A 15956-nucleotide genomic window follows, 5' to 3' on the forward strand; every position below is an offset into this window, starting at 1 on the left:
GTCGTTTGTGGTAGACTGCAGTAAATCCTTCGCCTCTCCCAGTCTGGCTCAGAAAGGAGGACTTGCCTTCAAATGGTGAGCCAAAGCTGGAAGCTGTCTGCTCAAAAAATTGGAGACTTCGGGCAAGAAAGTCAGAATTTGCCCCTCTCCCTTTCCATCAAAAACTAATGTCAGGGCAGGGGCAGCAGATCAAACTCACTGAAAAATGCTGGGTTTCTGCATTCCTCATCATCCCTTTAAATGCAGGGGATTTCTAAAACCGTCTCTAACCTGACTGATGCTGACTGTGAATACCCCCCTGTCGCGTTAACGCGGTGGATAAGCAGCAAGTGTTACGGGCTGGGAAGAGTGAGATGTGGATATTAGATTAGAGGGTTACGTTGATCTTGTTACACTCCCAAGGTATTAATTTATATAAATATCCAGAGCCTTATTTCCTGTAATCTGCGGGATCTGTTCTCAGCGGCGGTTCTTTTGAGCCGGGGATCTGACCTCTTTAAGCAGCTTTACAAACGAAGTAGCCGCTAGATTAATTTTCTGTAGCCCATTTCCATCACGCACAGGGGTGCCTGTACCGAGGAGCTGTGTTGGGGCAGAACATTTTGCCTCGCGAGCGCGGGCAGGAGGAACAAATATCCCAGGTAAGGTAGAGCAGGCACGTCCAGGGAGAGATTTAAAACGAACTGGGTCAGGTGTGAAGCTCCCCACTGTCTCCTTCCCCTTAGGACACCCCCTGAAGTGACAGCCACGGATGGGGACGTACCCAGCTCCAGGAGGGCTTGGGGCTTGTGCTGCAACTTGCTGCAAACACCTCTGAAACGTTAGGCGCTTAGTCACGGCACAAAGGTGTCTTCAGTTCGTTTTGGCACCACATCTTTTTACACTTTGGGGAACTTCACAGCCCAGCGTTAATTTTGGCTGGAATCTCTCATTAAATTCCACTTTGCAAAAATAACTGGGAGTGGAGAGTAAATTTTTTTTTTCTTGTAGCATGTTTTCTCCCCTTGGTGTGAAACGGGGTAACTGACAAGCTGTAAAACTAAAGCAAAATGAAATAGGGCTTTTGTGGCGCTTGCCCTCTATTTTTCCTCCCAGGAAAGAGTCCGATTTCTGCATGGCACGTGGAAATCCATCGCTGAGCCTCCCCAGTGCTCAGATAGGCACTGAAATTGGGGGGGGGGGGGGGGGTCACAGCATGGCAGCCTGGCTAATCCTTTCTATCTGGGGACAGCAACAGGGCCTGAGGGAACAGCATGGAGCTGGGACAGGGGAGGGTCAGGTCAGGTATCAGGAAAAAAAAGCCCTCACCATCTCAGACGTGGTTTGAGGCGGGGATGGCTTTTCTTCTGCCTTTCACCTTGGGTTTCATTGCAGTGCTTAGGTGATTTGGAGTGATGCTTGATCTAACGTATTAAGGGATTGCGCTCTTCTCTTCTCTCCAGAAGGGAGAAAAATACTGAAATAATGAAGATAAAATAAGTTCTAATCTTTAGCAAAACAACCAACCTCACAGTGATGCCTGTGGCTTTCCCGTTCTTCCCCTGGTTGAAGTTCCTTCTGATTTTTATCTCCCGTACATTAAATGTGGTGGTTAATCTTCAGGTTTCCTGTCTCAGCCTCCCAAGCTTTGTGATACTTACAGTTACTAGTCAGTTAATTAATTTCCTTGCCATGTTGAAAAGGAGAGGAACTGATACCCTGAATGCAAATGACAGAGGCGGTGAGAGCGCTTTGTGTGGCAAGAAAAACGTCTGCTAGTGCCTGCGTTTGTGGAGGGCTTTCCTTTCCTCATGTAGAGAAATGGATTTGGAGCCGTTAGGAGAAAGCCAGGCAGGATTTGGGGGCCTGGTCTGAAGCCTGCCGAAGTTGTTGAAGGCTCGTGTGAGGCTTTTCCTGGTGCCTGGGAAGTTCTGCGTTTCAACATGGAGCTCTTCTTGTTTGACAACACTTTCATCTTGTTCCTGGAGGGGACTTCATCCCAGCTGGTCTCGCTCCATCCCCGCTCTCCCCATACATCCAGAAGCAGGCAATTTGTTCTCCCAGGCACGGCCGACAGACCTGTGGGAGCCGTGCACTTCTTGTACGGAGGGAAGCGGTGCTGGAAACCTCCGTGGAGGCGAGGTGTATCGCATCGCTGCTCCGAGCCTCGTCTGTCTAGCTGATTGCTTCCTTGTAGAAAGCAATTGGGTCGGACAAGCAACGCTTGCTCTGCTAAATGCGTGCTGACTGTTCCTGATTTACCTCCTTGTCCTCGCAAAAGGAATCCCTAGCAGGGCATGCTCCAGGTCGGAGGTGAGGCTGATCAATCAGCCTGCGGCTCCCTGGGTCTCCCTCCTTGTTTGTAAAGATGGGCGTAATGTAGGCTGTGTGCTAGGGGATGTCTAAAGCAAAGGCTGAATCACAAGCATGCAAGCAGCTGTAGTGTGCGTGAAGCTGGAGGTGTCTTTTTCAATCTCATCTCGTTTTGTCCGTGACAAAACAGAGGCTTTGTGTAATCCAGGCTTGCTGCTTGGATCCCCGTCTGAGCTAGGCTGGAATCACTGATGTGTGCTGATGCTATGAGAAGTTCCTGGTCCTGTTCGGGGATGTCCTGCCTTTTGTCTCACTGGTGTTGCAGGAATTGATCGTTACAGGGACCATGTGTATGGCCTGGGCCCTGGTTTGGCCACCGTGCAGGTACTGGTGCTCACCACAGAGCAGCTGCAGCTTGGTCCCCAGCTCTGCAACAAAACAACTAAAGCTGTTGGATTATAAAAACCTTTTATTTTGCTTCCATTAAGAATTTTTTTTAATAGCCTAACTGATGCAATTGTCTTTGCATCGTGCATGTGTTCGAACCGCTCTTGGTGCGTTGTCACTTTGCATACAGGGGGTACTCCCTGTTCCTGCTCTTACCGCTCTGCTTTAGCTTAATCTGCACAAGAAATGTGGAGCTAGGAAACTTGATGAGCCTCAGTTAAACCACTGGTAAAAACAAAAGTCACTTTGTTCACATTCTTAGCCCCTCCCAGCACCGAAAGGCAACACAAAACTTACTTAAAACCAAGGCAAGGAAGAAGCCCCAGGTGACTCCCTGGGCATCGGTCGGCCTGTCCGTTCTCCGTCCCCGGGCAGAAGTAGTCCCTGCACTCCGGTCCCCAGGGACCCTTCTCTTAGCCCTGGCAGCATCAGGACCAGCTCCAGCTGCTGCCTGTAACAGTAGATGTGCTGCTCGCCTCCACTGATTTATCCAGGAGGCAGGAACCAGCTGTCTGCAGCGGGCTGCTCCTTCCGGCTCGCAGCAAGGTCTGCCCCGTATGCCTTGCAGTGCGTGAGGTTTTCCTTTGAAATTTCTTAAGAGGATTTGTAGTGCAGCTCGGCCTTTCCCACCTCTTTCCAGCTCTCTGCTCTTCCCACCTCCCGTCCTGCGAGCCCCTGGGTGGAGGAGCAGTGCATGAGGTCCCTGGCCCCAAAGCACCCTCGTTAACATGTTTGTCCCCTCTGGGGGTGACGAGGGTGCTGGGCTGCTCCGAGGCTGCCCCACCTCTGCAGCCAGGAGCTGGGTGCTTTGCACAGCCCCCCTCGTGCTGCTGCGACCAGAGAGGCCTATTAAAAGCACATCGTGGGCTTAATCTTGCACAGTGCAGCTTAATCTCATATGCAGGCCCACATCAGCCGTCTGTAATGTGAAAAGTAGGGTTCTGGTTTTAATTACTTCTTTGGGAAGAAGCTGGGGGATATCTTTCAGCATCATTACCCGGTGCCATTAAGCTGAGCTTTGAGTGTTTGTCGTCTGCTTTTGATAATGCCATCCCAGTCCCCAGCGTGGCATTTAGGAAGAGTTTTTCCACCAAACCCGCTGCCAGCCAGAGCTGGCAGCCTGGGTTCAGCAAGGACGTGCAGGTAAGTGGGGGCTTGGGCAAAGTCCAGGAACCTCCGCGCAGCCCAGGCGTAGCAGCAGGTGCTCTCCATCTCTCCTGCTGGGACAAACCAGAGCTTTGTGTGCTTCAGCACGGATCCTGATGCTGAAATACGATCTCCAGATCTTGACAGGCCCCAGCAAGACTGGGCAAATCATTGACCATTAGAGCATTTCAGCTTCCCAGCGCTGCCATCCCCCGAGTCATCAGGGAGAACAGCGTTTGCTGCCTATCCAATTTCTGAGGTTTCTCGCTGACACTTGTATCGAAATGACAGAATTTTGCAATTGTTCTAGGCCATTATTTCCTCTGTCACCAGTTTAAAAGGTAAAAGCTGCAACGAATGCGGCGTTATAAATATTTTTCATGGCTGCCTTCTCGCTTTTCAATCACGCTTTCCCTGGGAGTGCTGCTCTACTTTGGCTCAGTGGGACGAATGCATCGGGAGATTGGTTTGTTCAGCGCGTCTGATTCCTGGCAGGTAACCTGGCACTTCTCGCAGCGAGGAAAATAGCACATTTGGTCGTAATTCCTGAAGCTCTGTGAAGGGGAAGCAAATCTAATTGGAAGCGGGTCACCCAAAATCATGACTTTATGGAGAAATGATGCTTGAATAACGCGATGGCAGTTCGTACAGGCTCTTGCCAGAAAAGTCTGTTGGATGTTGAGAGATTACATGCCACTGGTCTGATATCAGAGCTTTTGAAATAAGAATTCCTGGGAGGTTTGGAGCCAAAAGCCTGCAGTGCTTGCAGTGAGACAGACGTGTGCCTTGATGATGGCATGGTCAGCAGAGGGGGTGGTCTGCAGATAGCAATGGGCATGTAAAATGGGGCTCATGCGGGACTCAGAATTGACATAAAAGTCTCGAATTCAACGTAGGTGTCTGGTAATTATGTAGTAAGTCTGTTTTGACAGTTTAGCATAAGCGATGTTGGAGTTGGCTGTTGCAGGCACCTAATTCCGTTCCCACCCCACGGTATACTTCCAAAGTCAGAACTTGTCTGTTCAGCATTTGTAGGGCAGCTTAGCATTAACTAGAAGAATAACAGTTCTGTGAGTTTCCTGAGCTAGCCCAGACCTGCACGCTACCGCCTGGAGCTCCCTCTCTCGGGTCTGGCCCCAGTACTTGACGTGACAAGGTCTGGTTTCCTGACTTGGCTGCTACTTGCTCCTCTCGGAGGCGTACCGTGGCTGTTCCCATCCCCGTCCTGTCAGGAGTTCATCACGGGCTGATTCCCTGCGCCAGCCCGAAGAGCAGGAAAACAATGACTGCTTGGAAAGCTGGGTACGAGCGTATCGTTACGGTGTAATGCTATATACGGTTACGTAATGATCCATTTTCTTTAACAGCAGCTGAATTCTCTGTTATAATTTGATTGTCATGGCTCAGGTCAAGTCCTGTCTTAATGCTCTGGGTTGGCCAAAATGTTTCGAATTTTCTTTGCTGCAAACTCGGTGCATGGGAAGGTATCTGATTTCTCAACTGGCTATAGCCATAATTTCTTCCTTACATATCTCTCTATTTTGTGTTTTTTCTACCTATGGCCGTGTTTTTTGCATGATGAAGTGTGAGCCCCAGTGAGACAAACACGAGTTTAGGACTTTGTGTCAATAGCAAAAGCCAAGGCAATTCCTCCTTTTTCTTTTCTTGAACCAAGCTCCCCTGATGGAGCTGCACGTCTTCAGCTAGAGGAGAAACGAGCCGCATTTAACGAGCGCAGGAGGGGGCTCTCTGCTGGAGGTGCCAGACGTGGGCAGGTTGAGCAATCCCCCCAAGCTCGTGAGGTCTCAGACCTTGTGTCTCGCTCGGTCCAAGCCGGGATTTGGCAGCCTGTTGGTAACTGCGCCTCGGAGACAGCCCCAGGCTGGTCTAACCCTGGACTGCGTGGGAACGTCTCAAAGAAGCCTCTCTGCATTTCTCTGCGATCCTGGTGCTGAAGAGCCTCAGAAGGCCCAGCTGGGTTTCTCATTTAGGGCACGGTGTGGGTACCGTGAGTTTTTCCCATGCTCAGCTGTAGCTCCGGGTGCGCACAGCTCCGGTCCCTGCCCCGCTGCCCTGCACAGCTCTGAGGCAGGCCAGGACCTTGAGACAAAACTGCTTCGCTGCTTTTTTGTTTTCGGTCTTGGTGTATATGGCGATGGGGAGGGTGTCTGGGAGGGCAGGCATGTGTCCTGGCTCTGGTTGTCGCGCCATTGCCCTTTGGTGGCCCCAAAAAGACGAGGACAGGAATACAAGCTTCTGGTCTGTGAAGGATATGGCACATCCTTACTGCCTAGGCAGGTCCTGCACCAGAGCAGGAGAGAGGCTGAGGAGGGATTTTCACACAAGAGATGCTGATTTGGGAGTAACACAAGGGCAGCTTTCAGCCCAGGGTTTTCCAGGGTGGTTCGGGATGTGAATTCTCTTTATTCAGCAAACAGGGCTTCCTCTTTCCTGGCTTCCTAGCAGCAAGGAGGCACGTTGCTCAAAGCAGTGTTGTCCTTCATACAAAGAAGCCCGAAATTCCCTCCCTCAGGAGCTGCTGGGGCCTTCAGAGAGGGTTGGACCCAGCTGACTTTGCAAGAAGCGCGCGTTATTCCTGGGAATGGGTCTTTGCAGATTTCTTCCGTAGAGACATCCTAAAACATCAACCTCTGAAGTCTAATCGGCTGCCAGATGCAGTGCAGGGAATCTGGTTAGGGTTTTCTAAAAACCTCAGTGGCAAAGATTTTGGTTTCCTAAACCTCAAAGCTGTGGTTGGGGTTTGCACCCGTGCTGAACTTGTTGGGATTTTGGGTGGCCAGGCAGGAGGCAGAGAATTGCAGACCCCGTAAGTGTCCCTGATAGAAATGCTCCAGGTGTCACAACTAAATCCCTTCCCTTATCTGAGCGACTGCTAATTTTCCAGCACATCCCTACGTCTGCAGACCCGGGAGGGCTTCACAAAGGAGGGAAGTATTGTCCTCAGCTGCAGCGCGGCCGTTTTCGCTGGGAAGTTGCAGCTTCCTTCCGCTCATTTAGAGCCCCCGCGCTTCGCTCTGACCCCGCCGTGGCAGGATGGCCCCGGCAGCTCCCCCACGTACTTTTAAACAAACCTGCTGGGAACGGCTCAGCCTGTCGATAAGCATAGGAAAAGTATTGATGCTGTCAAAACTTTCCCCCTGAGGACGTAAGGATCAGGGATTTCTGTGACTTTTTCCCTGCTCCAAACCAGGGGACGTTACCCCATCCCCTCCTCCAGCATTGCATTGTCATCTTGGACTCAGTAGCTGCCTGATGGGATTTTTTTTATCCATGCTTCTGGATTTTATTTTTTTTTTAACTTTTTTCTCTGAAGGAGCATATATAGTGGAGAAAATGAGCCTGCTGTCCCAGACTGTGGCAGCCCTTGGGTTTGGGGTCAGCAAAACTTCCATAGGATGCACCCGCAGCGCTGGCTTGGCCCTCGCAGGGCTCCTTGGCGGGGTGACAGCAGCCCTGGGGGGACACCGCTGCAGCCCTGGGTATATTTGTCCCTCTCTGTATCTTCTCTCTGTTTCAGTATGTCCCTGTTTCCTCTGCGTCTCTGAGTAACTTGGATTTAATCGTTTGACCCCGTGCTGTGTCTCTCGCTCTTCCCACGTCCTCTGCACATTGGCCACCTCGGAGGTGTTTGCCTCGAGCCCTCTCCTCGTTTCAGTAATTGATGTTTTGTACGAAATCCAGGGGCTCTGGCTAATGTTTTTGCCAGCTCTGACTCAAGCAGCGCTGAAAGCCGTTCCTGTGTCTACAGCTGAGGTTTGTGAGTTCAGAGGATTTAATAGGTTACTCCAGGACCTCCCACTGTTTGTTGTTTTTTTTTTGTCTTTTATATTGATTCTGTAATTTTATTCACATTCTGGCTTCCAGTCAGAAGCTAACTGGGAACTCTTTGCCTGCTTTACCTGAGCAGGAGCAAGGGAGGCAGCAGGGCCGGTGGTGGCTTTGCCATCAGATGCTGTGGTGCTGCCTGGTCGCTCGGTGCTGGGACACTGCTGCATGCAGTAGATGCTGATTTCACGTTGTCCCTGGAAAATTAGGCCACAAAATGATGATAGTGACGTCTCAAGAGCCAATGCTCCCCTCTGGGAGGTGCCTCGGCTTGCTGTAGCTCTGGGTTTGCTCCCCTCCTTCCTCCCAGTAGTGAGGAGCTGTTGGTGTTTGCTCGAATAAATGATTGCTCTCCCTCAGGTGTTCTCCTAGGGCTACTCAGGGCCTGTGGGTGGATGCGAGGAGAAGGAGAAGCTGCGGTGAGGTCAGTGCTCATCAGCGTTTTGGGCTCATTAATCAGCCTTGCTAAGTGGAGTTTGCCCAGCCCGTGAGGCTCTGCAGTAGGAATGCCTTTGAAACGGGGAGAAATAATAGCACTAAATTGTTGGAGAAATAATTTCATTCTCCACTTCTCAGTAGATAAATTTCCTGTCCAACAACCCGAAATTTAATCTGTCCGTCTAAAGTAATTGATGAGTTGTGACTTGAATCCAAATGTAAATGTAGGAAGGGAGGTTTTCTGCAGCGAGATGTTTTGAATCATTTCCGTGGCAGCTGCTTTCTGCTGGAGGCAGTGGCCCGAAGTGGGAGAAGCCCCAAAGCTGCAGAAGGTCTGGGGCTGCTGCTGGAGGGTGGCACGAGCTTCTATTGCCTTTGACTTTAATTACTGCTCCTGAAATTCTCCGGCAGTGCCTTGATGGGGAGTCGAGCTAGATCCGGCAGAGCCATTTGAAGAGATGAGCAGGTAAAGGTCATGGTTTAATGTGCAATTTGAAATGCACGGTTCCATTAGCTCCAGTCCTGTGGTTCCTGCTGGATACTTGGATGCCCTTAGACTTTCTCACTGCCTCTTGACTTCAAAGCAAGCAACGGGAGCTCGAGGAGCTCTGCTTGGTGTTGGCTGCAGGCCTGCTTGTTCCCCCTCCCGCATGCTGCTTATCTGAGCTTGTGCCACTTGGGCTGCCCCTCTGCAGTGCTGGAGTAGCACAGGGGGAACCCAGCGTGACTCGGATGTCCTTTGGTGTTCTTAAGGGATTTACACCAGAGCACACCCATTTCACCACCGATGATTGCAAATTCCCAGTTTTCTCAATGAGGGCCCTTCCCTTCCCCGTTTGTGAAGGCTGTGATAAGCAGATGCTCAGAGCTCCCCACCAAAGGCTTGCTTTTTGCCTGGTGCATGCGCGTTGTGTTGGCAGCCAGATAAGAGGAAATCTTACATCACGGGCAGGAAGTGCTAAAGAAAGTTACTTTCGTCATTCGTCAATGGGTTATCTAAAACGGTAAAGCTGCAGCATTCCTTGCATGCTGCAGGGTCCATTTAAAGCCCACGGCTTTGGACGAGGTTCAGCAGCGTGGCTTCGTGCCCGGTCACCCAGAACTATTGCCTGCGGCTCCGGTCCTCCTAACCCAGCCCCCTGCCGTCACTGCCTCCCTCTTAGGCCGGCTCTGAAAGGCTGTGAGCTTTCGCGTGATCCTGCCCTGCTGGATAAACCACCTGCCCTGCTTCCTTCCTCTCCCTATATTCTGCCCCATCATCCATTTTCCCCTGGAGACCCCGAGCCTTGCAGCAGTCCCCCAGCTGGGGATGCTTTGCGCCGTCCAGAATGCAGGGACTGGAGGCTGCTGTGATGTTCATGTGAGCGTCCTCCAAATCTACCTCAGGCAGTTTGGTTGTTGGGCGAATGCTGCTGCCTTCACAGGCTCCTTGTGTCCCGTTAACAAAGCAGGCTCCAGTGGGAGCCAGAAATGCATGTGGCTTTCCGGCCTGGGAAGCATGTGATTATCTCTGCTGTTTGCTCTCTCTGTCCGAGCCGAGGCTGGGGGATGGTTTCCAACCTAAACCAGGCATGCTTGAGCGTCTGGAGCTTTTTCTAAAGAATTGACTTGGGAAGCTGCTGCTGTGTGATTCACACAGGTGCTGCTGGGTGCCCTGTCCCTGGGACTGCAGCAATGGTGACAGGAGGGGGGCACGTGGGGCACCAGGGCACTGAGCACCACCTCACCCAGGGTCTCTGAACTAATTAAGTTCAATAAAACAATGAGTAATATAATAAAAGCCTTTTTTAGAAAAAAATCCCAGAAGCTCCCCAGGTGCAAGGCTGCTGTGATCCTGCCGGGGTGATGGGGCTCTCGCTGCCCCGCTTTGCACAGCGGGTTTCTGCAGGGCTGGGGCTGGCAGCAGTTTGTTGACCTTACTGCGCTGCGGGGGGGGGGTTAAAAATAAACAAAACTGTTCTGAAACTGGGTGTACACAGGTGCTGGGGCCCTTCTGCTGCCAGGACGGCTCGTGGGGACAGGGGCTGGGCTGTAGCGGCTGCCTTCTACGTAGTGATGGCTCGTTACAACCCTCAGGATCTGTTCAAGACATTTAGTTTCACCAGATGTGTCCTGCTCAGCTCCATCCCTGCTCCTGTTGCCTCTTCATTCGGGCTTTTAAAGCCCCCCTGTCCAGAGCACCCTGGATGGAGGTGGTCGCCTTTGGAGCCTGGGCAGAGGTACGAAGGGAGCCGCAGGCATCAGCAGATGCTGTGGTCTCTGGGGTCTGGTTCCAGGACTGACCATCCTGGTTGCTGCTGGTGGTTTTCCCCCCAAAAGTGACGGCTCGAGGGGGCTGAGCCCATTCTGGTTGCAGAGGAGGGTGACAGCCAGGCTCAGGGTATGACCCTGCACCACCAGGAGATCCCAGGACCCTGCTTCAGGTCTCGTCTTGCTCGAAGCTGTATAAATGACACCACTGATTTGGGGCCTGGCAGGTGTTGAATGAGCCCCATGGAGAACATTGATTTCTCTTTCTCCTGTGGATTGTTTACTAGTCCTAAGTTGTGACTGACTGGTAAATAAAATGGCCTCGGCACAGCTCATGTTCAATTGTAGCTAACTTTAACGTGGGGCCCTTGAATAATATTACCAAGCCAATAACTCATAGTCCTCCATCCCAGCCTCAAAATGCTTGTGAGCAAAAGCACAAAGAAGGTACTTTGTGGATCGGTGAGACAGAAATAGTGCAGGAGGGAACCGTGCCCCCACATTTAGCTGCAGTTGTCACCCCAGGTGGCGGCAGTGCCGGTGGGCCAGCGCGGTGGCCTTGCTCTGCTGCCCCATCCCTGGTGGCAGAGCAGGACCGCAATGCTCTGGCCACATGGGTTTGGTGGCCTGGCTGGCTTTCTGGGGGATGCTTTTAGGATTTGCTGCTTCCTGCCCGTTTTGTGCTTTACATTGGGCCTTTTGAGCATCTCTTTAAACAGATTATGGGGTTCTTCTTTGATGTAGTCATCATTTTTGTAGTCATCACCTGGAACTGCAGGAAGGGCAGTGGCACCGCTCCGGGGCAGCTTCTGCTAATTTAGCAGCTGGTGGCCTGATGCCTTCCAGATTTTAATTGGATGAATGAAGACAGTTGGATACAGCTGATGCTGAACAGAATATCTGGCGCTGTCCTTCCTCGCCGAGGCCAAGCCGAGATGGGGGGAGCTCTGTCCGACCCAGCCCCGTGGCAGCGCTGGTGCTCGCTGGCTGGTAGAAGCGCTGTCAGGACAAGGCGTTTCATCCGCTCGGATGTGCGAGCTCTCGGAGACGTCTCAGAAGGTAGTGTGAAGCCGAAGCTTTTCAGGGATTTGAACCCAAAATGCATGGTGCGGCGGGTTCAGGTTCTCGTGTCTTTCACACAAGGGGCTTCTTTCGCTTTGCTGAACGTTGGCTCTGGGAAAGTCGATCTCGCCCGAGCCCCCAAGCCTTGGGAGGCAAGGAATGCTCTGTGGAGGAAGGGTGCCTCTTGCTGTGTGCAATCGTGGCTGTAACCTGTGTCATTAGCTTTCAGAACTGGAGGCTTAAAAGGACTTAAGATAAACACGTGCTAGAAATTTGAATTCAATGAGACCGCAATGCAACAGAAAATGCAGCCCTGCTGCAGGCAACTGCCCTGCACAGGATGCAAATCCTTGCGGAGACCCGGCAGACAAAGTTATGAAATAATCTGTATCAGCGAGAGAAGTTGTAAAGAAATTCCAAAAAACCTCTCAGTCTAGACAGATTATATTTACTGCAGTGTTTATGTGAGATAGAGGAATGCCCTAGAAAAACAGAACTGTTTTCAGTTTCTGCCTCCGGCACTTGCTCGTTTAATGAGAGCGCCGATGTGATGGCTGCGTGCTGGGGAGCTTGGCTCTCGCTTGGCGGCTTCGTGTGGATGGGGCTGGAGTGGGGAAGAAGGGTAAAAGGTTATTTCTGCCTTTGTGTAGGTGAATCCTTCTGTTGTTAACAAGATGGTTTTGCTAATCCGTCACCACCGACCTTAAATTTAATCCCAAATGCAGCAATGCCAACAAGCTGCATTGCAATTACGTTTATGGAGATGTGATGACCCCAAAGATTATGTTTGAATCTTTTAATTAAAAATAAGCGCTTTTTTTATTTTTCTTTGATGGCTGAAGTTTGTTTTTGCATGGTGTTGGTTGGTGCTGGTTGAGGAGCACATGCAAACTCCTCCAAACGCAGCTCGCAGCCCCTGCCTGGTTTTCACGTGGGGCAGATTCACTCCCGATGGGCTGATTTATATAAAAGCTTTTGAGTTGTACATGTTTGTGAGGGATTTGCTGAAAAAGAAGAATGGTATAAAAATGCAGCAATAAATTGAAGAGATTTCGTGGAATAGCTTGAGGAAGCAGAAGGAAGTGGAATTAATGGCTCGCTCAGCACAGTCGGTCAATCCTGATGAAGGACACAGGTGATGCAGCCACACAAGTGAAGCAGATTTTTATGCTTCTCATCCCAGTCCCTGTGCTGCCAGGCGTCGCTGTTGGAGCGAGACTGCGGTCCCTAGGCTTCAAAACCCCCAGTGCTCACGAAGCACCAACCAGTTATTGCTTTTGTCGAAGATGGGATCTTGGAGGACACAAACAGACGGCACAGTGTTTTGCTGGCTTAGCTACCTGAGTAACTGAGGGTGGTCCTAGAGACGTGGGACTGCTGCTTCTAAACCTGAAGACTTGCAAAGCCTGATGGAAGCAGTCTGGCAATTGCCCTGGGCTTGGGCACGGGCTCAGGGCAGGGTCAGGAGCAGCTCTGCTGGCTGCTGGTGTTCCTGGTGCCTGCAGTACGGAGGCACAAGGACAGGGGTTAAAACGTTACTTGAATAAGTTGTTGCTTCAGCCCCCAAAGCAACAAGCTACAGTTTTCAATGTCTCAATCTTTCGGCTTGTTTGGGATGTGTGTGTGCGTGCACGTGTGTGTTGTACAGTAAGAGCTACAAAGAGCGATGCAATGTGTGCAGCTTCTGCCGGGAACCAGTGGGATCGTGTTGGATATGGTTAAAAGTACAACACTGGGCTTCTGTAGAACATCGTCTGTAATTTATATTTGGCTTGAGGCTCGAAAGAGAAACGTCCTGGCTTCAGCTTGCGAGCCTTTCTGCAATGTTACCTTATGTTTGAACTGTGAAACTTGTTTTTCAAAAGGGCGTTTGTTTCTGGTGTGCAGCTGAGAACACAGAAGTCCTAACAGGGCACCAGGAGGCCGACATCTTCAGGAACAACAAATAAACTAATGCATCGTTTTTCAGTGCAAGTTTCTGAGTTCCTGTAACTTGTCTCACATGAATTTAACTCAAGAAATCTCAGTTAAAATTTGTGCCTTGCTTATATTTTCTCTCCCTTTCTTTTGTTTCTCCTAGTTCCTCTGCTTGAAGAACATCCGAACCTTCCTAAAAGTGTGTCACGACAAATTTGGGTTAAGAAACAGCGATCTGTTTGATCCCTTTGACCTCTTTGATGTTCGGGATTTTGGAAAGGTAAGAGGTGCTGAGTTCTGGGGAAGCGACGGTTCTGGTTCTGGTGTTGCGGGCCCCGGGCTGTTCTCTGGACTTGTGCTGTAGCTCAAATATGAAGGTTTTGTGTTTTTCTGAGCGATTTCTGCACCCTTAACCCATGCATTGAGCACCTGTTCCCCTGCGCTTATGGTAGTGTGCATATCTAGAGGTTGATTGTGCTGTGTATTTAATTAGTGAAGGGAGAGAAAGCTTGAAAGCCTGATGTTTTAGATTGCAGACCCTCCATGATCAGTCTCTCAAGTACATGGGAAGTGTCTGTTTTGGGGGAATTATCCTTATATGCATGTTCAGAGGAGCTGCTGGGAGAGGCTTTAGCCAAGGGTCTGGGTGCTGCAGTGGGGTCAGGATTTCAGGTCCAATGCCCAGCTGTAGAGCTGGGGGGCTTGCACCATCTCCTGCGTGAAGCCTCCTCCCTGCCCTGCACATGCCAATTTGGGACTGAACGCTGCCACCCCAGCAGCACGTTTCCAGCATGGGGTCCCTTGTCCACAAACGCTTCTGGTTTGTCCAGGTGTGGGTGCAAACCTTGCACTGTCCTCCCCCAGCTGCTGCCTGTGCCACGGCTGCGAGCAAAACATCTTTACCGAAATCACTGTCGGGTTTGTAATGGGGCCGCCGAGTTTCCCTGGCGGTCAGAAAGTTTCAGGCCGAGGCCAAATTAGTCCCCTGAAGCGCTTCTGAAAAATGCATGTGGAGGTTTCTCCTGCCAGCAGCTCCGGGATGCTGGCTGTGTTTGTGCTGCGTGTCACCTAGACGAGAGGAGCGAGCGAAGACGTTTTTGTTTTGCTGTAATTGATGGGTGGCACCGCACGCTGAACGAGACCCAGCTGCAAGGGAGGAAAATCCTACACGATTTTGACAAGAGGCTGTCATTCTGATATCCTTGCTTCTGACATGCACGGCATCAGGGCTGCGCTGTTACTCTGATGGATACTGGGCTCAGGGAGGCTATTACGCAGGACAATTGCTATATTCTGCGGTGGAAGCGGTGTTAAAAGATTTATTAAAGCTCTCTATTGTTTTACCTGCTTTTGAGCTACCAGGCATGAGCTGCTTGAAGGCATCTTCTCTTCTGATTATCCAACGAGTAGATTTTCACTGCTGATGGGGATATATTATTTGATATTTATTGCCTAATTTATTTCTGGACCATTATCTGGAATGTGCAATTGCAGGGGCTTGTTTTATGAGTTTTTTTTGATTTATGAAATACAAGAAGGCTTTTGTTGTTCCGGGAATATGAATGCACAGAGGGAACCTTTTGGGCTGGGGAAAGAACCGCTGCTAATTAAAACGCTGCTTTATCGTCGCGTTCTCTCTTTGTGCTGTTTCAAATTGCCACAGAAGCCTGCTAATCGAGCCTGGTGCTAAACACTTCTGGAACATGTCAGCTGAGCGCGGTTTGGTTTCCTTTGTGTTCTGGTTAGGGAGCAGCCATTCCCGACTCCTCCTGTTTACTTTTTGGAGGTCATTCAGAGCTGCGCAGGCCTTTGGGCTCTGACTTGGGAAGGAGGCGATTTGCCGTTTGCTCTTAACCCGTGACAGCTGGGTGCTTTAAGAGATTTCGGGAGGAAACTTATCGCAAACTTCTGGGAAATCCTGGTACACTTTATTGCCTGGGTCTTGCTTATTTTCATGTGCATTGTCGTCTTCAAACAGCCTTACAAGGTTTGTGAGGCACGGACTCTGTACACAAACACCTTGCTGATCTCGTCCTGATGTGCTTTTTATGAATTTGGTGGGGGATATCAGCTGTTCAGCTCTGCACCGCCCTAAATCCCTCTGGAAGCCTTTCAAAATGTCCCCATTGTCTTTGCCACCTTTCATTCCCACTTTATCCTCAGATCTCTTTTCAACAGTGGCAAAGCAAATAAACAGGGAAAAATCTGCTGCTGACCAGAGCGCCTTTCCGTTTGAGTCACAATCCTGCAGCCCTGAGAGCAAAAGGAGCCTTTAATTCATGCTCCAACTGGCCAAATGCAGACTTCACACACAAAAAATTCTTCCTGAAGCCGTTCATTATTTAGATCAATAGCACTTTTTGGCGACCAGACACTTACGCCGTGTCAGAGGCTTTCTGAGCAGCGCACAGCAATAGCCGACCATTTAATTACACAGGAACCTTGGTGGAGTGGTGCTGGGTGGTTCCTTTCTGGGCACTATTAAAGTAGTTATTTCTCTCCTCCAAACCAGCCAGGCAGTTAGACAGCAATTACGAACAGCACTTGGATTTGCTGAA

At 50.6% G+C, this 15956-nt stretch overlaps 1 protein-coding gene across 2 annotated transcripts in view; it reads left to right on the top strand.

Moving 5' to 3' along the window:
* VAV2 (vav guanine nucleotide exchange factor 2) overlaps positions 1 to 15956 on the top strand; it is a 125846-nt gene that overhangs the window by 16230 nt on the left and 93660 nt on the right. For both annotated transcript variants that reach the window (XM_080561656.1, XM_080561655.1), the window contains exon 2: positions 13562 to 13678. In XM_080561656.1, coding sequence (XP_080417782.1) covers positions 13562 to 13678 — 117 coding nt within the window. The remainder of the gene's footprint in view (positions 1 to 13561; positions 13679 to 15956) is intronic.

Source organism: Anser brachyrhynchus, assembly GCF_964034855.1.
Source record: "Anser brachyrhynchus genome assembly, chromosome: 19".
Classification (NCBI taxonomy): domain Eukaryota; kingdom Metazoa; phylum Chordata; class Aves; order Anseriformes; family Anatidae; genus Anser; species Anser brachyrhynchus.